This window comes from Equus przewalskii, chromosome 14 (genome assembly GCF_037783145.1).
Source record: "Equus przewalskii isolate Varuska chromosome 14, EquPr2, whole genome shotgun sequence".
NCBI lineage: Eukaryota > Metazoa > Chordata > Mammalia > Perissodactyla > Equidae > Equus > Equus przewalskii.
Genome location: NC_091844.1, coordinates 57475135 through 57501232, shown reverse-complemented (window position 1 = coordinate 57501232; position 26098 = coordinate 57475135). Strand labels below are relative to the sequence as shown.

The window sequence follows — 26098 nt, the reverse complement described above, 5'->3', positions numbered from 1 at the left end:
AGAAGTCATGGCCCAACTGCTAGTGACGCTGTTTCCATATTTTACAGTGGGAATCACTATTTAGAAGACTCTAGCTTTGTTCATTAGCTGCAACAGCAGAAGATGAGCCTGTGGGGACCTTTAAAGGGAAAGAACCAGTGGAGCTGGAGCAGAAGAACTGGAAATAAAAAATCCCACGATAGTGTTGCTTCCATAAATCTGTAAGAGGGACTTTCCACTATCTTTATACAATCGCACAGAGACTGGATGAGGTTTGACAATGCAGGAAAGGGACACTTCTTTCTAAATTTAATGCCCTCTGGTCTCTGGCTCCTTGACTTTGAAAAACCACTTCATTTTGTAGGATTTTTCCTAAATAAAGCTCTACTTTGCTCACACGGGAAGAGACAGAATGTGATTCTATTTTCACTTCCAGAGCTCGTGCAAACACTTATTTGTTAGACGTTGTTGAAGAGAGTGTAAAATGATGCAGATGGCAGTGGTAAAGTGTCTTACTGTCATCCTGTCCCACCTATGATTTTGCTGTTTCCTTTGCGACCTTCACTTGGCCACTTCTCCTCCTTTCAGGGAATTTTCCAGACAAAGCCTGTGATCGGCTTTCTACAAGTTAGAGACACAAAAGGCTTTAAACTTATCATGTCTATTTCCAGAAAGAAAGACACAATGTAGATGGAGAAGAATGCCACGTTTGAAGACATTTGCTTCATCTGGACAGTCTAAACGCGTCTCCAAAATGTGCATATATGCTACAAATACATTTATTTCTCTTACTCACCTAAGTTCTTTGGTGCTTTAACACAAAACAAGTGCTCACAGTAGGAAAAGTAAGCTCGGCTTGGGCCGTTATAATTTAGAACATGCAGAGAAAGGCACTCACCAGCACTGACAGTGATAGCTTCAATAAACTGCTCTCTCCAGCTGTTTGTCCCAACCACAAGGGCTAGGTTTGTCTTCTTAATAAGTTTGTCCACCGTACTCTAGAAAGGTTGAAAAGAATAAGATAATAACTGCTGGGTTGGTTAAGGCCTCGGGAAATCTAAGACCTCGTTGATTTTGAAACCCCAGAATTATATAAAGGGTAGCAGATGTTAGGCTCAGAACAACAGTATTGACATCAAACACTGTTATGTTTATGCAAACAAGCATAGTCCTTACTTGGAAACATTCTGAAGTGGAAACTTCATTGCAAATATAAGCCTCCCTCACCGCCTAATGGCCAACAGAGAATGGCCTCAGTGTTTAGAATAGCAGATGTTGCAAAAGCCCATCCTTTCCCCTCGAAAACCTTATGAACTTGTTTGTCTACTGGCTTCATTTATATGTGCTGTCTGCAACCGAAGTAATATATTCCCTGCTCAGCATTACATATCTGTGAACAACCAGAAGTGGCATATAGATTAGGAGACTAAAAACTGTTATTATTGGACTTTTGTCCAATGCAGCCAGACAGCAAAGCCTCAAAGATTGCTGCTGCATGATCATCAATAAATCAATTTTTCTTTGGCTACTGATATTGTCAGCCTGGTGGCTGTTAAGAGAATTCACTCTTACCCTATTCCTGCTGCAAACAAGACAGGACAAGACAAGAACAAGTCAATTTGTGTGGTGTAGGGCATGGGGCAATTTACCTTGCACTGAATTTCCCTCTGCTTTGCTAGCACTGAGCCTCTTCTTTTTATTTTTCTTTAGACCATTTTTAAGCACTTGGTTTTGTACAATTAGCACTCTCTGGCTTTCTAAATGTCAGTTAATGTAACAACAGGAGCAGCCAAGCATTCACAAGAAAACTAAGTAAGCAGATGCACCCAAAGCACTACTACAAATCATAGCAACTACAGGAAGAAGGGTCACTTCTGGGACACGAGGCTACTCTTCCCAGAGAAGCCACCACATCGACTAGTCTACCACACGGCCACACTTACTGTCAGAGCATCCTCGAATTCCCACTAATTGCAAAGGGGCAGAAAAGATGTATTATTTGTCTTAGGTCAAAATCTGTACCGGTTTAACACAATGTACCTGAATTGACTATGGTTTGAGAGAGAGAGAGAGCACATTATCAGCTAACTGGGAGAAAGGAAAATGTGATCTGAGGGGACTGTACAGAAGGCCAAAGCTAAATCAGAACATCACGTGTGTTAGTTCAACAAGAGTCATTTGACTTGACTTGAAACATTGAGATGATAATAAATATGAAAGGGCCCATCTCCAACTGGCCCACTCTGTACTTTCAACATCAGGCTTTGCCAGATTGATTGTTCTTACGGTGCTGACCTTCCAGCCTCTAGCCTTGTGTCTAGAACTGCTAGTGCCCCTGATAATAGCTGTGACAGTCACTGCTCCTGGCCACCATAACTCGAAGCACATGACAAACATCTGTCTTTTCTCTCTTGACTCAGCCGCATCTCATCAAGCACTCTGACTGTTTTGGCTGATGCTAATTCAATGTTCTGTGTAGAATGTCACAAGAAACGACCTTGATTTTTCCTAAATGCGACAGAAACTTGGGGCAGGTCTTTCCAAAGGGGCACCTCTCTGTTCTGAAGCCAAGGCAAAGAATCTCATCGTCTGGGAGACAAACAGTCGAACAGATAAAGAGCTGTAACAGTTGAATACAAACTTTATTCAAGAAATATCTCTAAAGAACAAAGATTTAAGATAAACTAAACTTAAAATTTATATGTGTATATATGTGTGTGTGTGTGTGTGTGTGTGTGTGTGTATGTTAAAGCCAGGGTAGATTGTAAACTTTAGTTCATGTTAATCCTGGGGGACTCTGGGATTGCCTGGGTTCTTCCTAGGACTCAATTTGTACGTGCCCTCCCTTGACCTACGGAAGGAGGGAGTGTGAATAAGATGAATTTGAAGTTCAGACACCTGCACTTGGACATTGCCATCTACACTTCCCTAAAGGTTTCCTAAAGGCCAGTGATCAGCTCTTCACTGCACTAGACTTATAAGAGATTGTTACAACCTCACCCTGAGCAACAGGTATTAGGAAAGCCAAGCCCTTAGTCACCACATAGTAAACAAGTACCCAGTGGGCAAAGCACAATGGGACATGGTGAGGTGTCACCCAGATTTGGGTCTTTAATGCGGTCCTCAGAGTTCTGCACAAGTTCTTTAAAATAGCTGGAAAACAAATTTCTTAAAAGAATAATATAATATCCAAATTGATTCTGGAGGGCACTTCAGAAACCTGGCCCCAAGGTACCCTGTAGTGCTAACACTAACTGTACTGATGAACTTTGAGGAGATGCGAGGGAACAGTGCATAGAAGCTATTCTAGGAAGATAAGCACCCCGAACAAATGCACTTACGTCAAGAGACTTGGGGGACTGTCAAACGTTCAGATCATTGGAGAAGTTACCAGAGAGAGATTTGGACCCAAGAAAGCTTTGCTGCCTGGAAGACTGTGACGTGCTGTACCCAACCCAATGCTTCCTGAAGGAACTTACTGTGATTGCTTTTCCTAGTCATGGGTGCATGGAAGGGGAAGGTTAGCGGTTGTCCTAGAAGAGAGAATACACAGCTATTCCCCATGAGAGCCCTGGGAGGGGTAGAGGGCAAGTTTGTACAGACATGCCAAGCTGTAGAACTTCTGATGCAGAATGCGGCACCAGGCCCTCTGACTCCAGGCGAAAAAAAGATGCGTGAGGAAGAGTGAGGATGGACGCATCTGGACAGATTGGTCCATAGAAATAGACAGTCTGAGATGTCTGTACCTCTGGAACGACAGGGAACTTTTGCATGTGCTAGTCACGGGTGTGCGGTGAGCCAGGTTCCGGGTGAAACAACAGGTGGGCTCTGATGGCTGGGGTCTGCCTAGAAAGCACTGATCCCAGGGTTTACCTCTGCTTTTTCCTTCCATGGAATGAGTGAAAGAATAGTTAACAGATAGACTCACAGGAGCCTAAAGGGGAAAATTTAATTGCATTTTTATCTTTTAAAAATACACTTCAACTGCAAAGACATTTTTCTTTCCACCTGTCTCCTTTCAGGTACCTCAATTTATGAACTAAATTAAAAAAAAATTAACGGGCCCAGCTAAAGGAAAAGAGGCCACTACTATGAGAAATCCAGATAAAATACTGAGGCTTCTCAGTTGGTGGCCTGAGTCTCCCTTTTGGAATTCTCCTTTTGATTTTCCAAACAAGAGGAGATTCTACTTTTGAAAAATAAGCAAGGGACATATTTTTGTGCTCTGGGTTTGTACTTCTCGAAAGCCAGAGAAAGGATGCTCCTTTCCCACTACAGAACTAAGGTGGCTCTACTGGGGTCTTCTCAGAAATTAGCACCATGTGAGTGAGATAGGATGGGAGGTGGGATATGGACAGAGGGAGCAGCTAAGAATGGACAGGAAGTTTCATCTCAAAGTCCTAAGCTTACCCTACGGCCCATTTGTTTAACTTCTGAAAACAACTTTCATTATCTAGAAAATTGGAAATCCAATTTTATCAGCTCAATTATAAACTCTCTGGTTCCAGGCATTATACCTTCAATATGTTGACAGTATGAAAATGTCCTAGGATCTTAAGAGGATGACTAAATATAAATAGAGTTTGTTAATGTGATGTACCAGAGGAAGAGCTTACCACCCCCTCTCCAATATAAAAGCCTCCTGATTTTCAGCACTGTGAATGCGTTGCTTCTAACAGATTGAGAAGCTTTTTCAAATAGAGCTTGGTTTCTTCCACACATGGCAATCTCTTGGAATCCACCTTTGCTTCTTCCCTGCTCTCCCCTCAGAGAAAGCCCTCCCTTGGGGGCACCTCCGACCCTGTGCAGGGATGGATGCCAACCCCCGGATCCTGGTTCTGATGCTGTTTGGTTTGCAGGACCTCTTGGTCCCCTACTAACTGTCTAATTCCAATTCTCCTCCAGAGGCCTCTCAATTAATGAGCCAGTTGCTGAAATTACATCGGCCTCTCTTTCCAGATGGATCTTACAGTGTAGGCCAAGGCTATGAATAGTCTTGGTCCTGAGATGGGCCCGGCCTCCCCAGTGAGTGGTGTTGGTGAGCATACCTTGAATTCATAGGATTCTTCAATGATCACTTCCAGCTTAGTGTGTTCTCCCAGAATGGGGCGCCCCATTTCTGCAATGCGCCTCTCCTCTTCCTCTTTGCTGGTCAGTGGCTGCTTGTCATCATATTCGTCTGTGGAAGGGAAGGGCAAGAAAGTGAGCAGGGGACTCAATTTTATTTGAAAATCCCTGGATCCTGTTAGAAGAAAACCAAGAAAGAAGTCCTAATGACCTCCTAAAAGTCCCTTGGGTGAGATTATAACGCTGGAGGAGACACTTGGCGTATCAGGCAGCACATCACTGTGATAGCAAGTGATTATAATGTCCCACTAAGCACATGCCATAGTGCAGATCAGGAAAAGCAACTTACAGGGGCACATCACTGGGAAAGACTTTGCCTGCACATTGTCTATGCTGAGGGAATCACCCAGCTGTCCCCTGTGACGCTGACTCATCTGGCTGTTTGTACACATTCCTTTAGCATGCGACCAAAGGGAAACACAATTAAAAGTGCTAGACTCAAGGGATGAAGGAATCTGGCCGCCTCCTCTCCACTTTCTAGAGGCAACAGGAAATGCCCTAGGGCCAAAGAAATGTGGAAGGGAAATTCTGATCTTAGCCTCTCACTGGCCAAGAGCCCCTGTTGCAAGTTAAAAAGCAAAACATCCATTCCATGTTTCTGTAAGATGCCTGGGCTCCAGGGCTTCCTCTCTCTGCTGCAAAGCTGAGATGTGTTAGGAAGACCTATGTCACTCTTAAAGCATGTCAATCTTAAAGCAAACTAGGAGGGCAAGGGTGAGACCTTTGGGAGTTAGTACTACTCACCAAGTGAGCACGATTATTTCCAGAACCACCATGTTGCTTACACTCCAGGAGACGCTAGCGGGTCCTGAGAAAATGTTAATGGACTTGAGAGTCCATTAATGAGGGGAAGCTCACAGGGGGTTCCTCTCTGCGTGAAGGTCACTAGGATAAATCCCAGACTTAAAAGGCCATGCACATGTGAAGGACAAATGCTGCTCCTGTAATCACTCAGCCTTCATGCCCAGGATGCTGGAACAACTCAGGCCACTTCCCCTTAGAGGCAAGTTGAATGAACCTCATCGCTAAGGAAACAGAATTGGTGGTATAGAAAGACCTCAGCCCTGATGCCCTTGCTAGAACTTTCCAGGCAAACTGTCTGCAGCAGGAGTCTGTTGACTGAGGAAACATCAGAAATGGAGGGACTTATAGCCCAAGCTTCTTGTCTTTTGCATTTAGGCGTCAGCTTCTGCAGAAGTCCACACCCCCTATTCCCTTCAAAGACAGATGGTTCCCTCTGCTGAGGGACCCTGCTGTGGTGGCCCCATGTGATGTTCTAGCAAATGTTGCAGAGAACTGGTTCCTAGGCCATTCGTTCACTGCTAGGACACAGAGCAGATGGGCTAGAGGCACTGCTGGCATTTCATAGACCAAGTGTCAAAACCAACCAAAGGCAAAAGCAGAATGCAGCATGTCAATTAATTCTTTACTATGTATTCAATAGTGTCTTTGTAAAAGGATATTTCAGAATCTGCTTTCCTATCCCCAGTGATTACAGGGCCCCAAAGAAATTAGATAAAGACTAAAAATAAGTGATTTGGGGTTGGCCAGAAACTGTTGATTATTAGCAGATGCAAAGGAGAGGTGCAAGGAGATTAATTTAACTGTAAAAGTGGTAATATTTTTTAAAGTAGGCTTGGGAAGTCATGACTCAAGGGAAGACAAAAGGTTCTGATTGGCATGCCCAAGATTTGTCCTTGAAACCATGTGCGTGTGGTCGAGGGAGTGGGCTGAGATCTGTGAAGTCCAATTTACCCAGTGCTCAAATCAATCCTAGTTTGAGTCCCACTGCTTTCTGATCCCTGACCCCAGGATAATGTTATTGGTAGTTTTCATAGTAGCAGCTTATGTCAGTCTCTTTTTTCAAAACCTAGGCTGAACATGCTTGTCTTGGAGACTTACATCAAATAAGAATTATTTTTCCAGAGAAGAACTATCACAACTTGGCCTTTTATTTGAATTGCAAAGTCATCGGGGGAGAATATTTATTATGGCCCCATTTGCTGTAGCTTACTTATAAATAATAAGGTGCTTTTAACGGGATTCAAGGAAATTTAGGTAGAAAAATAGAGAAATTCCAAAAGAAAGTTGATACGGTGGCAGCATTTAATGCTGCATTTCACAAAAAGAAATTTTTTGGAACATGGTATTAAATAAATGGACATGGTAGTAAATGAAATCGAGTCACACAGCGATTCAAGTGAAAAGGTTATTCCCTTTTTAATCATCCTTCAGTCCTTGTGATCAAGAAGAAATGCTTAGTTTGGTGCTGTTATGTCTGTAACTAGTGCCTGACATTTGGGTTTCTACCAGTTAAGAAGCAGAAAACAGTTCTGAGGCATCAAGCATTTGACTATTTCTAGCTAGAATTTAATAACTATTTTTCCCATTCTAAAATTTTTTTTATCTTATTTTCTATTTATGACAAATGATACTAGTTTTCTATTTGCGTTAGTGACAAAGTTTCCTTTTAAAAATAATCTAGTGAAGTAAAAACATGAGGCAATTTCAAAAAATTACACTAAGTAGATAATAGTATAGTTGGTATGCAGTCAGATCAAATATTGTAAAGGAGGTATGAGAATGACCAAAATTTAGGAAATACTGTCTTAGATTTCATACAAACTTAAAGAAATACAGGGCGCATTGTTTCTATCACTTCCTACACTCTTGCTCCAAACCCGACTTGAAATTAACACAAACTTTCATCTCATTGTCTACCCTCTGGAAAGGCTTCCCTATTTCCCTCTAGCTAAATCCTACTTATCTTTCAAAATCCCACCTCTTCTTGCAAAAATATCCCCCGATTGATGTATTTAGGAATGACCACTCTAACCTTAAATTCATTCTTTAATACTCGGTGTGTGTATTGAACAGGGACTCATCTAATATGCTATTTTTTAATTTTTAAATTGCCTTTGCATTCAAACATCCAGCATGTAAACTTACCAAGATAGAACAATATGTCCCATTGCTCTTCAAACTGTCCTCACATCCCCCAGAGCCTATTACAACGTATGATACGTAGTAGGTGCTCAACAAATATTTGTTGTGTGACTCTCCAACTCACTGTTAGAAAAGCCTCTTAATTGTTCTATGCATATGAAGACCATTTGTTCATTTAAAACATGTCTTTGCACTCCTACAATATGTCAGCACACTGAACCCTTTTCCCACTTCCCGGTCCCTCTTCACCCCCCGCCCCTCTGGAAATGGGGTCTGAGTGTCTAGTGGGAAGCAAGGCATATAGATGGGACAACTTCTGGTACAGCAATATAAGGGCTGAGGAACCATGGTGGGGGGACCACACCTGAAGGAGTCAGGGAAGGCTTCAGGAAAGAGGAGATATTTAAAATTGGCCTTGAAGCATGTATCGCATGTATCGAAGCTTGCCAGGTGAAGGTGGCGGTGAGAATGGCTGGGAGGTGCCAGAGTAAGGAGGGGCATTCCAGACAGAGAGAAGTAAAAGCACAAAGGCATAGTGTCATGGAAGGGTCAGGGCTATTTTCACTTAATAAATGTCATCAACATTTAAGAGAGAATTATATGTACCTGAGAGAAGGCAGTTGGCTAAATCCAATTATCGCTCTACAAGGATACTGATAAATTTGCATTTATGGTCCAGATTTTCGACACAGGCAAAGAAGAGAGCTGAGTGTATTTTTTTAAAAGTGTCCTCTATTCAGATACTTTTTATTGAATCAGAAAAAAGTTTAACAGCATTTTTCAAAATCATCTATTCTGTTTGTTTCCTTTTCACTTTGAGTACTGGATCATTTTACTATGCTCAAGTCAGGTTCATTTCCTTACTTATGTAGAGTGATAACCTGTTGTGGTTTTAGTTTTGCTTCTCAGAGAAAATTAATTCTCTCTCTCTGTGTATATGTATATAGACGTGTATACTTTCTAAACTCACCATATTTCATTGAGAAGTTGATAATAAATGACATAACATCATGGTCTTAACCAATCAACACAACTTAAAGATCAAATGCATAATCAATAGCCACTGTTAAAATCAGTATTGACAGGTCATAAAACAATCCTGTAATAAAATCACCAGAAAGGAACCTCCCATCTCCTGAGCAATTGATTTTGCAAATGACAAAGGCTAATAGGTACCTGGGATCTGGGAAATGCAGAATTATGAAAAAGCTGCTGTTAACCCTTTCTGGCTCAGGTTGCATTTTGAAGCAGCATCACTGTAAGAGGTGAAGGGCTGAGACTGGGAGTCCCTATTTGAAAACATGCCCTGCATGGAGATCTGTGCCGGAGGAGCTACTGTTGATAGTCTTTAATGCATTTGCAATTTTTAATCTTAACAAACAATGCAGAACTTGGAAAGGGGTACAAGGCCAGCGGTGGGAGAATTTGCTCAGGGTTATTTTACTCCTTCACTCAGATCTATGCTGATAAGTCTGAAAGCAGAGATCTCTTGACAGTTTTCAGGACCTGGCTGGCCTCTCTGAATAGAGCCTAAGGGGACTGGTACTTTTATTTCCATAAGGAATATTCTAGAACAACTTGAAGTCAGGGCTGGGTATGATGATTATTGAATGGGGATGTGGGAGGTGAGGATGAAGAAAGTCATCCTGGGGCAGGCAGAAATGTTTCTACCTCTACGCCCAGTGATGGGCGATGGTGATTACTGAAGAGTGAACATCTCTGTCCCCATCCAGGGACTTAGAGCAAGGGGATGCTGCACGGGCTCTACCTCGACAGTAGATCTGGGATAGCTGTGTAATCCTCTAGTCCCCCATCAATGTTCCTCTCTGGAGAAACCCCACAGATGTATGATCAGCTGTGCAGATATGGCTAACATCGTGTTGTCTGGAGGCAGGAAAGACAGACTCTGGGAAGAAACACAGCTTGCTTTTAAAGAAACTTCATTAGACTTGGAATGAAAGACATATTTTGAGAAGTGATATTGGCAAGAAATCTGCAATATATTGAACTTAAGAGGGAGAAGCCATTGGGATCAATCTTCTCGGTAGGTCCCTGCAGCTCTCTCTACCACGCCTCCTGTCCTGCGCTGACGTGGTTGTGTTTTGTTGCTCATCCACCATACTCACAGCTGCAGAGAAACTACTGCATTATTCAGCAATGTTTTAGAGGAGAGAGGGGCTAAACTGCGTCACTTTAATGTCTAAAGACCTAAAGAACACTTGAAGGCAGTTAATTTCAAGTTAATTAAACTGTGACTTTCAAGGACCATGATGAAATGAGTACCTGCAATGGTGATTACAGTAGAGGGAATCGGATGTTCTCTAGCATGAACTTTCCTGAAGACAGGTTGGCCTAGCAAGAGGACAGGCAGAAAATCAGCAGAATGGATTGCACTGGTTTGTAGAAGAGTTTTGTGGAATTAGTAAATGAAACATCACACCCAGATGCACATATCACAAGCAATGTTAGTTTGGAGACTGAGTGGTCATAGGTCACTCCTATGTAGGTCGCAGAAGTGAGCAGGTAAAGGGGGCAAGTCTTCTACTAGCCAAACCAGATAATGTGAATGAACCACACACCCCACAGTAGGGGGTACAGCCAGATTCTTGCAGGTGTCTGAAATGGAATATCCAAGGCCTTCAAATTACCGCTTCCAGAGGCATCGTGAAACAATGGAAAGCACTTGATGTAATGACAGGTAGCCTGGTTCTGAAGCCTATTGATACCAACAACATAGCCTTGAGCAGGCCCTTTCCCAAGTTTTCCCACATGTAAAATGAGGATGATAGTACCTTTCTGTCCTCATCACAGGTTTGTTTGAGGGTCAGTACCATAACATCTGGGAACATCCTTATTTATTACCCGGGCAGTCTGAATGGGAGAATGTTGTATGCACTGGCAGGCTTTGCAAAGGTACGTCATGCTCACAGCAACTCTTTGGATTACCTAGGCCTAGGGTTTTCAGTAAATTACTGGTTCAATTGACTGCCAGATCCACCCACTGTTGGCTTCTACCAAGAGCTACCCAGAACTGACCTGGGAATCACGAGACTGGGACTCAGTGCCAGCTCTGCCATATGCTTGCCATCTAAACTAGGGTAAGGCATTTCTCTTCTGAGACTCAATTTTTCTCAACTGTGAAAGAAAACGGAACTTGAAGGGGATTTCTTCCTCTAACCTATGCACTGGTGTGAGTAAAGTGTTCTTAATTGTCAGAATTTCCATAGTTTGCCTTCCTTAAAAAAACCACGTGCTTTATTAAAACTATTACATGATAAGCATAATATGATTGGAACAGTAACTTTTAAAGAAGTATATTGACGGTTATATACTTTCAATTAATTAAAAGTATTTCCTGTTTGGGAAATTCCTCTCTTTTCCACATTGAGCCAGAATTCTTACTTTTTTAAGAAAAATATCCAAATTAATATGGTCTTGCTTCCCCCTTTTGGAGTCCCTCCAGTTTTCATTTGACTGGAATTCATACTGATGGCATTTATGAGACACAACTGGGCTTCGGATTGAGAAGACGTTAAGAGGCAGGTGGGAATGAAGGGGGTTGGGAGGCAGCAAAAAAAAGTGCTGAGGTTAGAACAATCATCACATGGCCTTGGACTTGAAGTCAGAATCCAGGTTCTGAGTCCTGGATGGGTGATTTGCGGTAGATTGATCAATCTCCTTGAGCCTTCATTTCCTCTCCTATAGTGAGAACAATATCATCTTATTCCATAAAGTTGAGGATTAAATCATAAAATGAATAAGAAATGCTTTATAAACTCTCATTAATGGGCTATAATGTATGGGGGCTATTATGTTATGTGCCTCACGGGTGAAGGGGGAATGAGATCATAGGCCCAAACAAGGGCTTTTCAGTGAGGCAAGGACTAGGAACAACAGGTAAAGATTTGCAAATTCCAAAAGCACCTCCAGCACGTACTGTCCACCACTAATGATATCTCGCAAATATAGGTATCAGGCTGTGGGCCAAGTGACTTTTTCAATTTCCATATATTTAGATTTTCACACTCAGCTGCACCACATAAAAGCTGCAGGCAAAGTCCAAGGCTAGATTAATTCTCTCTGCTGCCCCTGCATCTCAAAGCCTTGACTTCAAAGCCTCAAATCGACTTCAAAGAACAGCTCTTTAGGGTTTACAGCTGCTTTTCACCGGGTAAACCTAAGTTTTAGAACTTGCCCCAGGGGCATCTACAGAGAGTGGATCCTATACTTTCTGGCCTGGTTCAGGAGAAGAAGGTCACGTAAAGTGAGAGGAGCAGGCCAATGTAGAGATTCCCAGAGAGTTCTGGAAAATTCTCTTGTTCTAACTGCATCCATTTCAAGTCTTGGGAAGAAACGGTATCAATAGAAAAACTGTTATTTCAGATTAAAGTTTCTGCCATAAATTCTATAACTTAATGAAATACATGAAATGATAGAAACCTTTGGAAGAAGTGGGTCTTTCCTCTTGGATGCAAGATGTGTCCAAGGCAGGAAACATTGGACATGACTGGACAGATATTCTAGAACTTAAATGAACAATTCCTGAGAAACGAAAACTAGGATCTCATTACATAGATACTGAAAAGGAAGATGCTTCATATGATACGGAAGGAAGGCCCTAAAAGCAAAATTCTGACGTATTCAATGATAAAGAAAATATGCAGATATCCAAACACATCAATACAGTTTAATGTGGCATTCTACAGCCAAAGATTTTTAGTAAAGATCTCATTATCAGGCTGCATAAGGCTGAATGTGCTGCTAGATACTATACTCTTTCTACAATGCTTGACTTTTTCTTAAAACTACTTCAAGGAAGCCATGAAGACTGGCTTGCCAAATTTCTACCTTCCTCCAGTCTCACAAGGATAACGAACTTATGGGTGATAGAATCAGAATATTTCCAAGAAGACTTCGATGAGTTAAAATGATGAGATGAGAAAAAGAAGATAAAAGTTTTAAAAGTACATGTAAATTTCTGCGCTTGGATTCAAAAACAGCATCTCAGGCAGTGCAGAATTGGGGAAACTAGATCTGGGAGATTCAGATGAATCAGATTTAAGAAATCCTCTATGAGGACGTGTTCTGTTTCACAGTTTCATCCTTTTCAATTTCTATGTCTCTGAGAGTCCCCGAATCATTTTGTCATTAAAGGCTGTGTCTGGAGAGAAGCAGTGGAGGACAACAGCCCATGTGAAATTGCTGACACACTGAAAGCTCCACTTTGGACAGAATCCTATTGGAATTACTTGATCATGAGTTTACGCTAACAGTGGCTGAAATTAACCCCAACTCCCACCATAGCGTTTTCAAAATTAGAATTTGGGGAAATATTTCCTTTGTAATTTTTGTTCAGCTATCTGATTTCAGAAAAAAATATTTAGAATATTGATATCTGCACAATATATTAGAAAATGCCATGGCCATCAGGATGCCTTCACAGGTACCTTCGACTTGCAGCTTCAGACAACTCAGATCTACCATTTGATATTTATCTCCCTCTCAAAATCTGCATAGATCATTCTGAAAGGGTGAGAAAATATTTAGGGTCAAAAGAGAGGATGCTGTAAGGAAATATCTTCCTTCTGTAAATAGCTTTAGAGTTGTGCTGAATAAGGCAATCGACACAGGCTGGGGTACCATTCTGAATTTATGGGTTTGAAACTTTTTGATTGGCATTTTGAGTTTTTATAGAGCACTTTGTAATGTACTTCAAGTGGCAGAAATATTACTCATTAGCATGTTAAGAATGCTGAAAGTTAAGTCCCCAAAGAGGGGCTCAGACAGAAGTGGGGAAATGAGGGGACTGCTTCTGTCCTATCCCAGCAGGGCCTTATGTATTATCAGGATCCTGAAGTTGGGCCGCGGAGCACTCTGGGATGTCAACTCCTATGTTTCCTCGAGGTCAGCATTGTCTTACTTATTCTGATACTCTCGGGAACATCGAGCAGAGTGCATTCCACATCATCACTGCTATGTGAACGTTTGTAAATTGACCAGTGTCAAAATGTTAATAATTACAAGTTCTCCATAAAAACTTGCTTATAAATAAACACAACGCACGCACATTGTTAACGGGTAAAATGTTAAACGTGTAAAATTAGCAAGAGCACACCATGTGCCACAGCTAAATGTTAACACAGGTTACATAAGATGGGGTTTTGGTTTGAGTTTTAAACCAAATCATTTTAGGGGGAAAATGAGGAACATTAAAAAAAATTGTCTTACCATACAAGTATTTTCCTTCATTAAAAGCAAATAAAAATGAGAAATGATTTTTAAAAATATAAACAACATATGGTGAGAACAGACAGTAAAAAATAAAATTTGATGTCATTAGACTTTAAAAATTCCTACCTGTTATTGTGAAGCCACCTAAAAAAGAAAAAACACAAGATGTTACAATTTATTTAACTTAGACTCTAAATAACAAATACCAGTGACATTAGACTGCCTGACAGCCCATCCAAGGTACAAAAACTTGCCAAATTATATTTACAATTAAGAAAAATCTGAAACCATCTGTTCATGATTTAATCACGAATCATTCTTTTAAGATTATGGGATTTAGTGCACAAATTTAGTTCTTGCGTATACCTCAAAAATCACTGATTTTTTAAAAGGTTATACTAAGCTAAAAATGGAATATAAACCATCTGACCTTAATAAAATGAGGCCAATGGCCCTAAACAACAATCTTGCTAGTAAATCAATAGAACTAAAAGTCAGAAAGCTACTGTACCACCTGATAGAAATGGAAAATAACCTAGAACAATGGAAAGGAAATGCAAGAAATGAAATGCTTACCAAGCTCATTCAATAACAGGGCTGTGAAGGAAACAGACAAAGACAAACACAGAATAAGAGACCAGATGAATAATGAAAGTAAGAGGAATATCAGCAGAAAGAAATCCAGGCAGATCCGATTACAGTGGTAGGGAGCCGCTGCTAAAAAGTTGGTGCACCCTAAGAAAATGTGGCTTTGGGAATATTTCCAAATAAACAATTCCAACACTAATTTCTGTAAATGTGTGTGATTGATTATATATATATATATATATATATATATATATATATATATATATATACACAATTCACTTTATATATTATTTTTGACATTTAATAAGACATTTCTACTATATATGTTTACACACAGTGTATATATCTAGTTTTCCAAATATAGTAGAAACATTTTATGAAGTTAATCCTAAATTTTATTTGAGTGAGTCTCCCTCATTAAATATTGCCTGGGAGTTAGTTAATTTAACATATGGAAGTCTTAAATTATTCAGTATCTCAGATATTGTACCCTTTAGTCAATGAAAACAGTTTAAACATCTTGGGAAATTCCATTTTGGCCGCCCTGCCTGGAAGGAGACTTTGGCCCAAGGTACAGCCCTCTCTCTGGAGGTTCTATTTGCATGATATTTTGGCCATCCAGAAATGCTTATGTTGTTTAAATGCTCAAAACTTGAGTTCCAGGAATTAGCGCTTCTTTGTGCGTCCTTATCTATGACTTTTGCACATTACAGTTGGACACACTGAATGCTTCTTGTAGACACATAATTCCATGGAAACTGACAAGGCGGGGCGGTAGGGGGGACATACATAATTTGTCTTTCAGTTTATGTACTTTAAACCTAGACTACACTGTGACACTTTATTTTGGTGAAAACTACCTGGCTAAATGTATTAAACAAATTACTTCTGGAGTTGTAGATGGGAATTTTACAATTACTTTTTCAGGCCCAAGTTTTCCCTCGAATGGTAGTGGCATTATAGGATACTTTCTAAAACAAGTCAGTAATTTTATTTATAGTGACAACAATCCACTTGGCGGGTGTGAAACCGGATAGTGCTATCAAAGAATTTTAATTTGCTTTTACATGAGGGCATATTTTACTAAAAAGACAATTGAAAGAGCTGTATCCAAGATGCTCTTCCTTTAGATAAAAGACAGTTCTTTGGAAGAATACATTTAGAAGTAAGTGTTTTTTCCTGTATGTTAATGAGGCATTTTTTGATCCCATCTTTACAAGAAATCAGTACAATTTTCGAAGTGTCTTTTCCTTCCACCTACTGCCTATGGAGCATATTAAATAGGATGCACTGAAATGGGTCCTCAGTGCTCCTTTCTCCATCATTCCAAAGGCTCCTGTTACCATTTCGAACATGATTAAATCAGGGACATATACTTTTTAATTTTTCTGATGGACTTTGAGGCCAGTGAGTTCTTACAAATGTGGGATTAACTTCCCCGAAATGTTGGGTCCGTAGAGGAATTAGTCCTATATATCTGATTTTTTTCCTTATGTGTAAAAGTATAAACTTCTTGCAAAATGGTCAATCTAGTCATCTCCTAGACTGCTCTCATCAATTGTTTATATACAGTTAATAGCTATTAATATGTAGTATGCTCATTTTACATACGTAATTAAATGAATAGGATTCCTTTTAAAATGGCTACTATTAGAGGATAAATATAGGAAACCCTTGTAATAATTCAGAATAAAAAATTATTTTTCAAGCTGATATAAAATTCCTATCCTTCCTTATCAAATATAGGCCACATAAAATAGATACAAAATTAAAGAAAGCAAGGAAATGGGCTTCTTTGTTCAAATATTTTCTAAAAACGTGAGTACACATCAACCAAAAAGAACTACTTATAAGGATACTGCTGTTTATTTTTTCCTTTTACTGTATCTGTTAGAGATTTATCAGTTCTAGAAGGATCAAAAGATTTTGGAGCATAAGGCTGCATAGGTCTTAAGCAAAGTCTAAATTCTTATTGAAGGACCATATCTTTCCTGCTACAGAAAACTGATATGACTGGTTTCATACATATGGTCCCTTTTAAACGTCATATTTGATGATATGAAAAATATTATGCCAAAATGAACTCTAGAATATCGATAACACTTACTCTTTAAGGATCTTTGTTCTTATTAATTTTATCTTTTTTGAAAACTGGGTTCTCTAAAGAAGCCTAATTATTGAATTCTTCTGAAATTTCCTATTAGCTGCCATTAGACTCACCTACCATGACTCATAGGTATTAAGTAGTCTTTATCACTAACATATTAGGGGTGACAATAGTTGGAACCAAATATTAGAATGATCCTGGAGTAGGGGAAAACTAAACACATAAATCATCCTTTTATGTCATCACTTCTGAATTACAGAAATCTCTTCCAGTATTTAATAAATCTGGTTTCCATCAAGGTTAGTTGACATTTCCCGAAGAAAACGGGCAGGGCTCGGTGCACTTGTGAATTAGGGAAGGGGAATGAAACTGCTAAAGCTCCAAAGGAAACGGAAGTAAAGTACTTGGAAGCCGAGGAAGAGGAGAGAGTTAAGTGTGAGAGTAGGGAGACACAGAGAGAGGAGAGTACAATTTCTCGCTGGTATGTCTTTGTATACTCTCACACCTTTCATTCCTCTTCTTATCCATTTTGGTTCCTCAAGCACAAGGGAGAAACTGCACTCTTTCTCATATTCCTCACGGTCAAATATTCTAATGGTAATGATCTTCCTGTGGGAACACAAGACAAAGGCAAAACAAATGGTTGGAGTCACACGCTCATGCTAGGTGTTCACCAAGCTGAATGTTACTGTGATGTTATGGAAGGAGAACTGGAAACACATGGACCTCCCAAAGTATGTAAAAGGGCATCTTGGGCACTCTTAGCTGCCCCTCTTTAAGTTTTCTTTGCTAATTTATCACTTGCACAAATTCTTCCTGCTTCAATGAGCAGTCAGGAGGTAAATCGTATTAGGAAGAGAGATCAGAAAGTCGGCTTCATTTTGGCGAAGCAAGCATCAGCACCAACTTTCCCAGATACAGAGGCTTGATGGACTGCACTGAAAATTAATATCTCAGACCTATAATGTGCAGAGTGGCCAAAATTGGCTGATGGAAGTACAGACCAGGCCCACTGTGACCCCAGGTGAGATTTATGCCCTGTTACATAGGTGGAGGGATGTGTGTGCTGTAAGTCATGTTCTGAAGAGTGCAGGCATCCAGGGGTGGCGCAGGCCAGCAGAAGCTGTTGGGCTCAGCCCTGGAGCAGCTCCCCCACCTTTCTTCTCACTCATCTCCACCAGGCAGGGCTCTCCAATCTCAAGGAAGAAGGTCTTGTTTTTCTCATACTCCTCATCATCAATTACCTTGACTGATATTGTTTTGCTGAAACAGAGAAGAATAGAAATTGACGAACAAGGGGAAGCGGAAAGAAAAGAGAAGGAACATAGAGAAGAGGAAAGCAAGGTTAATGAGCTGCACTTCCAGACAAACGGCAACTGAGAAACTTCTGTACCATGAGCATCTTCTTCCAGAATGGGTGTGGGATAGGTCTGAAAGATTGGAGAGGTCACCCAATGCATAACTCCCCTTCCCAGGGCCACAGAATTATTTTAGGCAAAACACAGCACTCAGTACTAATACGTTTATCATCATGATGAGAAGGAAAAGCAGAAAAACATAGATCACAATAATAACAGAAATATATATTTATTTAGTAAGTGCCTTAACCGTAGGATTGTCTGAGCTGTGCCTTGGAATTCATTCCTTTAGAACAAATCAGTAAATGACATCAAAACATTAATAGAGGTTACCTCGATAAATAGGTTTGTGGGTCATTTTTTTTGGCCTTCATTCTGCTTTATTGTATTTCCAAACATGATATTTTTATCACAAAATTTTACTAAAATAATAAATGTGCAAGAGAATCACAAAATAGAAGTCGTTTATCTTAGCCCAACCAATATCCTAGAATCAGACTCCCATTCAGGTTAGTCAGATTTTCTACCTAGAGCACAAGGGGAAGTCACTCATGTTTTGCTTGTCTTTCTAAAGATGGAAGCTGAAAGCTCCCAAGAGCTGTTTTGAAAGGTGGGGAGTGGAGAGTCACGATGTTATAGTTATTTTCATCTCTCCCAAAGCCGAGTTTTAACTTTGACAAAATATACCATTTACACTACTTTTAAACTCCACTCATACACCAAGGCATTTTATTAAGAATTCTTCCTGTAATCCATCCTTAGCACCTCTCGCCTTGGTCCTCCGGTTGTGAGTGACTGACAGGCAGGTAGGACAAATGCAAATATTATGCAAATCTCAACTTCCCAGAAGCCTTGATGACTCTGAAAATAAATCTAATGTTGCCTTCTAATTAATAAGGGCTTAATCACTTCATGTATTACAACTTAGAGCCTCCTAAACATTTGTCTGTCCTTGAAAATTTTTTTTTCAGTAACATTGGCCAAGAACATTTCCGACTTGTTTTTGAAACAATGAGTTTATATAGACACACAGTTATAATGTCATGGACCTTATTTAGTTTTGGTGGAATTTTCTAGTTCTTCTGGAAGGAAACTAGTTTATAATCTGTTTTTTAAAAACTTATTGATCGAATTCATCAAGTTTCATTTAGACCTCTGCATGCCAAAGAACATCAGTTTTATTTCATAGTTTGAAGGAGAAGAAAGGAAGAAGTTGCTTTTAATTCTCTGAATTTTCCATCCCCTAATGCTAAATGCTTTAGTCTTGCTTTCTTGGGTTAGCATTGTAGAAGCACGATCAGATGATGGCTTCTGGTCCTTTGGAGCCCCACAAACTACTTTCTGCTCCTCAGCTAAAGAACATCCTTGCATGATGCTCACAACCCAATTTCTCATTACTAGGGAGTTGGAGCTATTGACAATGCCTTTTCTATCTCAGCTCTGTCCTCAAAGACTGTAATACTAAGGCTGGAGGAGAGCTGTAAATGACTAAAACAATAATCTTTTTCCTAGAGTAGATATTTACAAAACTACCAACAGTGTGGCAAAGTTCAACTACATGTATACAGTGAATGGTTCTTGTCTAACTTCTAGAACTATTTTCTGGAATTCACCTATTTACTTAGCATATATTAAAAAAATCATCCTGCCCTGACTAAGCCAGAATATCTGATCATCCCTTAATATCCAAAAAACACAAAATATTAGAGAAAGCACAAGAAGACGTAAGAAATGATAATACATGTGCTTTTTATTTCAGGCATGAATTCGATGTTATAAGTGAGATTAGATTTACTCTACAAAAACCTGCCAAACGTCTATCCTCTTGGTCATCAAACTTCGGCCTTTTAGGTATTAATTTCCATCATACTGCTTTGTAATCATAAACTATAGCTGTACATCTACACTAAAGCATTCAGCATCATAAGACCAAGTATGGGAAAGTGTTGACAGGCATTAGAAGGGCCACGCTACCATCTTCTGGACCTGATTACCCAACATGCATTATCAAGGCACTTCATGGTAAGGTACGTTAAACTGGATGTTACGTTGCAATGCTCTTGCTTATGTTACTTAGAAACATTTGACTTTATCTTTCTCCATCTTGCACTCCCAACCCATCCTGCATCTCATCAAGGATTTTATTAGATTGCAGAAATAGAGAAAGCACAGTGAAGATGGTTGGAGTAGCCTTGCTAATAAGGTGAGCGTTTGTTGAGGAAAGGCTACCAGTTTCATTCCCAAAGGGGAGCATGACCACTTATTTACAAATAAATAGAAGCAATCAAATAACATCTTCTTTCTTATCCTTGATGAACTTAATTCTTTATTGCTGCAACAGCTTTATTCTCTATACTTGGAGCAGCTGATGAGTGTCAGAGATATAGGGCCCCACACAAATAGTTTGTATAATAAAATAAGCACTTAAAATTTATCATTACAGTATCACTATTAACTAGGATCATAATCCTTAGAAAACATTTCATTCTTTGATCATTGTGACACTGGAAAATCAAAGATGAAGAGAAAACAAACAGGAAGTGCCTGGCAAAGACACCTAAAATAGATGGGATTTGCATAATGGCGTATTATTTCAAAATCATTGATAATACAATCAATAGTGCCCCTGACAGGAGGAGCTATTCAGTCATACATTGATTTTGCTCCTCTTGCCCAGCAAAGCTATTAATAGAAAATTTGGTTATTAAAAGACATTTCAATCAATTTAAAGAGGCAGGATGAAGTCAATCCTTATGAATTAGCCTGTCTGAATCAAGAGAGGCAAAAATCAGAAGGCAGTGGCAATATTCACCTTTTGCTTCGGAACAGAACTATTTCTACCCCTGGCAGAGGTAGCGAAGGTGAAATTAACCCATCTAATTTTTAAAGGAACATATCCTTGGGATGTATTTTGCTTACTTGGCAAAGCCTAAAGCACAAAGGGACTGTCACCACTTCTTCCACCACTTCTTCTTCTGTTACACGAGATGAGGTTGATTTGGTGAAGACTCCAGTTACACTAGCCTAACAATCTGCAGAAGGATACCTCTGTTCCTCGCAGTTCTGCAGTGGAAATAGAATCCCAAGGACTCAAGGGACCTTAAAGGTGCTCCAGTGTGCCCCCATTGCCACACCAATCCCATATTCACAGGGCTTTTGCTCTGTCCCAAGGACTCCCACTCCCTGAGAACACAGATTCATGTTAGTGGTTCTTTTGTTCTATTTACTGGTGGGAAGCAATCAAATAGCTGTTGTTATTTCTTTAAATGGACAGGTTAACCAAAAACAAGACTGGAACAGTGGGGTAGACACAGCCTTTCATCCAGTGACAACTCTTGCACTGCTACTGCACTGATAAGGAACAAATAGAACAACTGATGTCTTGCAATTTTCAACTACCATAATTATTATGAAGAACGTAAGGAAAACTCCTCATTTGTTTTTTTTACATCTCTCTAAAGCTGAACAGTCTACTATAAAATTATGTTTTCTGGAAATGAGCAAAGCAGTTACAAATCTTATGATAACAATAAGTAACTTTTCAATATGGCCAAAATTTTAATGAAAATACATTTTGGTTCAATTTCTAGAAAAAAAAAGCCTTTGGGTAAGAAAGATCAATTTATTTAGTGGAAATATACAGGTCATTCCTTCTGATTTTTGCAGTGTCTTTCCTTTGATGATACTAAGCCAACATCTATACTTCTCAGTATCTCTCATCTGACGGGTCTCAAAAGACCCAAGCACATTCTAACAAGGAGTTCTTATATCAGGTGGTGACTCAGGCAGACAATGAAAAGGAAAGACAGAGCTGGGTTTAATAGTGGAAGCTAAAAAAGAAAATCTCTTCAAAATATATTCCAGTCTCTCATCATTAAGCCAAAGTAGTAACACAGTCCCTTTTTCCAATTTCACCCTCAGTTTGTCCTTGTGTGGTTTCTTTGCCCTAAGACTGCCTTTGATGTCGGGTGAAGTGAGAAATAGACAAGTTGGAGGATTAAGAGAACAGATTTTCCTTTCTAAATCCTCGTGCAAAAGATTTCAGTGAGGATTTCACATATTTAGATACTGCAATGGCTTTTAGAATTTATTTTATTTTTTAAAAAGATTTAACCTCTCTTTAGGCATACTCAGAGGTCAATGGACTGATGGGCACTTTGCATTTCTTAATTCACTTATCTTCACAACAGCCCTAAAAGTAACTTCCACTACTCAGAATTTACAGAGGAGACAATGACTCAGAGAAGTTAAGTAACTTCCAAGGTCACAAAGTGAGATTCCTGTGACTGGCTCTAAAGACCAATATCATTCAATTATGTGACCCATAAGTTCTCTTATTCATTCAACTGTGCAGTATTTTTATGACCACTTTAAAGGATCTGGATCATTATTTTAAATTAATATAGAGGTTTATTGTTTTATCTTTTACGTTAACAAAGACTGCCTATATGAACAATGACAGAATTTCAATTCTATTTTTAAAAGGAACAGAACATATTATATTTGATAATGGCTGTCTTAAAAAGTCAAATCCTTGAGGAGATAAAGGTCCTCTTAGGATTAAAGGAAAAGTGCCATGAACATTAGAGGCTCCCCAACTCTGAGGACTTTGAGGAACCCGGTCAGCAGCCTCCACCTCACAGGGGGCCTGGAGAACAGCAGAATCTCAGGGCCCACCCCACACCCACAAAATCAGGTCTGCATTTTAACAAGAACCCAGATGACAGCTATGCATGTTAAAGTTTGAGAGGCGCTCATCCAGAGAGGACAATGGGTTCTTTTAGTAAGTTGGATAATAAATTAAGAGGCTGATGATAGTTGGGTTTGTGTTTTGGGACTGTCTGCATATTACAATCACATGTGGGGCTTTGAAAACTCTAAAGGCCTGGGCGAGACCCACTCCAGATCAGCGACATCAAACTCCGGTTGTGCAGCACCAGCATGAATAGTTTTTAAAAGTTTTTCAGGTGATTCTAATACGCAGCTGGAGCTAGGAACTGGCTAATGGAGAGCCAGAATGTAAGGCCTGATGTTTAAAAGAACATCTTAAATAGAGAATAGATAGAATTGTGAGGAAGTTGGAGTCAAAACCAAATTTTAGATTTAATTAGCAATCTAGGTTGAAACCCAGGAGAAACATTTTGCCTTGTCCTTCCCTGGTGTTCTTTTCTGGTTTATACAGAGAACTTAAAGTTGTTGCTTTCTCCTATTAGGCAATGCTGGTCTCTGACCTCCATAGCACAGGTGAGGAAAGGCCCTTAGCATTCAGGTGGCAGAGTGATTTCCTTCTAACAAAGTGATAAGAACTCTGGTGAGAGGTTTTTACACAACAGAAGATCTATTTGGAGAGTAGAAGAATTAAGGGTTTCAGTTGCCACAGAAGACAGTAATGCCTCATGTTCCCCCTGAGAGAGCTTCTGAAACCTGTCAGTGAAACGCCATGTCCTTGGAACTGGAAACCTTGCACGTGGAAGCCACCACACTCAGACTCAAGAAAGAAGTGACCCAGGACTGACCACAGATGATGGGAAAAGATTTGGCAACTTCTCTGACCACAGTGATGTGATCAGGCAAGGCAACTTTGAAATGTAACCCCCAGTATACCTGATCTTAAAAGCTTCAGGACAAACTCCTATTACTCAAAAAGACAAACCAACTTAAAAATGGGCAAAGGATCTGAATAGATGCTTATCCAAAGGTAAACAAATGGTCAATAAGTACATGGAAAGATGCTCAAGATCATCAGTAATCAGGAAATGCAAATCAAAACCACAATGAGATATCAATTGACGTCTACAAGGACAGCTATAATCAAAAAGACAGATAATAACAAGTGTTGTGGAGAATGTAGAATTGAAGCTCTCTTACACTGCTGGTGAGAATGTAAAATGATGTAGCAGCTTTGGAAAAGTCTAGCAGTTTCTCAAAAGTTTAAAAATAAGAGTTACCATATGACCCAGTAATTCCACTTCTAGGTATATACCCAAGAGGTTTAAAAACATATGTCCACACAAAAACTTGTACATGAATGTTTATAGCAACATTACTCAGAATGGCCAAAAAGTGGGAACAACCTAACTGTCCATCAACTGATGAGAGGATAAACAAAATGTGGTATATCCGTACAATGAAATATTATTCAGCAATAAAAAGGAATGGAACTCTGATACATGCTACTGAAGAGTAGCACAATATGTCACCCCAAAATATGGCATTTTGTTATACTGATTATTTTGAGCTGCAGGCATTTGAAAAACAGCAAAACAGCAAATGCAGGGAGAGGCTTTCTCTGCGCTCCTCCTATCTGCATACAGACAGATCTCTGAAAAGGATCTCAATTGCATAGATCCCCTCCTGGGGAATTTCATCAACCAGGAAGACTGACTCTTCTCACAGGAGAGGAGACAAGAAGTTCACACCACACCCAGACAACCTTTGTCAAAATCTGTCATATCTCCCATCTGTTCTTCTTAGGGCCCATTCGTCTTCCCTAACAATCATTTACTCTCCTCTAAGAGACTTACATCCCTCTCCCCTTTCCCTAATAAGATGGTATTTAAGCCTACCTTTAAGCTGCCTCAGAGAATGACTCATTTTTCTCTGGATATCTCCCATGGACACATGAGGTAAACATTTTAACAAACTTCTGTTTGTTTTTCTCTTGTTAATCTGTCTTTTATTACATGGTCTCAGCCAAACTCTGACGGGCAGATGGAAAATTATTTTTCCTCTCCTACACTACGATATGGATGAACGTTGAAAACAAGGTGAAAGAAGCCAGTGACAAAAGACCACATATTGTACGATTCCATTTATATGAAAAGTCCAGAATAGGCAAATCCACAGAAACAGAAAATTAGTGGTTGCCTAGGGCTGGAGGTTGGGGAGTAAATAGGGAGTGCCTGCTAATGGGTAAGGGATTTCATTTTGGGGAGTTGAAAATGTTCTAAAATTGATTGTAGCGATGGTTGCACAATTCTGGGAATATACCAAAACCCATTGAATTGCATATTTTAAACGGATGATTTCTATGGTATATGAATTATATCTCAACAAAGCTGTTATTTAAAAAGATAAAGTTCAGGATAAATCATAGTCTAGAAAAGACTGTTTTCTTGGGTCAGAAAATGTGAGAATTTTGGGGTTTTCAGTAAGGAGCTTCAAATTTTATTAGTACTGCCAAACAGAAAACTGGGCTGCTGCATGCCATGAGACAGTGAGAACCATTTGCATCAAAGCTAAGTGCCATCACTGTGTCTATCAGCTCCACTACTCTCCATCCATCCCTTTCCACAGGCTTCCCACAGAATGCTACCTGCCTCCTCCAGGATCAAGGGCTATTGATGTTGTGCTTTGACATGCTAAGCATTTCTGGTGGCTGTTACCTCAGGCCAGCTTCCTTGGCTGGTTTCTTTTCCCCAAAGCATAAAGTATGAAAATGTCAGAAGCAGCATTTCCTTCGTGGCATTTATTTTAAAAGGAAAGTATAATCTTAGGTTATGCCTGCTGCCCTTGCAAAGTCAACAGCTCTCTTCACATCACCTCGGGCATTATTCAGTGCCCTTGTTGGCATTGATTTCTCTACCTACAAGGAAAGATATGCTTGCTATGGGTTGCCTTCGTATCACTTGGTTTAAATTCCTGGCCCATTTTAAGTTTTTTTCCTTCGATTTGGGTCCCTTGGAGATTTGGAGTTAGGGAAACAAAGGGGCAGTCAGAGAAGACCCAGGCATATATTCTCCTCATTTTCCATAAGTGACCC

General features: G+C 39.8%; 1 protein-coding gene across 38 annotated transcripts in view; it reads right to left on the bottom strand.

The window, feature by feature from the left end:
* Positions 1-26098, bottom strand: part of SLC8A1 (solute carrier family 8 member A1) — a 374952-nt gene that overhangs the window by 46874 nt on the left and 301980 nt on the right. For 8 of the 38 annotated variants that reach the window (XM_070572820.1, XM_070572822.1, XM_070572821.1 and 5 more), the window contains exons 3-6: positions 18135-18241; positions 14410-14427; positions 5028-5158; positions 878-977 (exon numbers count right to left, since the gene is read on the bottom strand). In XM_070572820.1, coding sequence (XP_070428921.1) covers positions 878-977; positions 5028-5158; positions 14410-14427; positions 18135-18241 — 356 coding nt within the window. Of the gene's footprint in view, positions 1-877; positions 978-5027; positions 5159-10335; positions 10405-14280; positions 14296-14409; positions 14428-14859; positions 14881-17483; positions 17588-18114; positions 18242-26098 lie in introns of all 38 variants that reach the window. The other 30 variants (XM_008523197.2, XM_008523196.2, XM_070572802.1 and 27 more) reach the window with 12 other exon arrangements.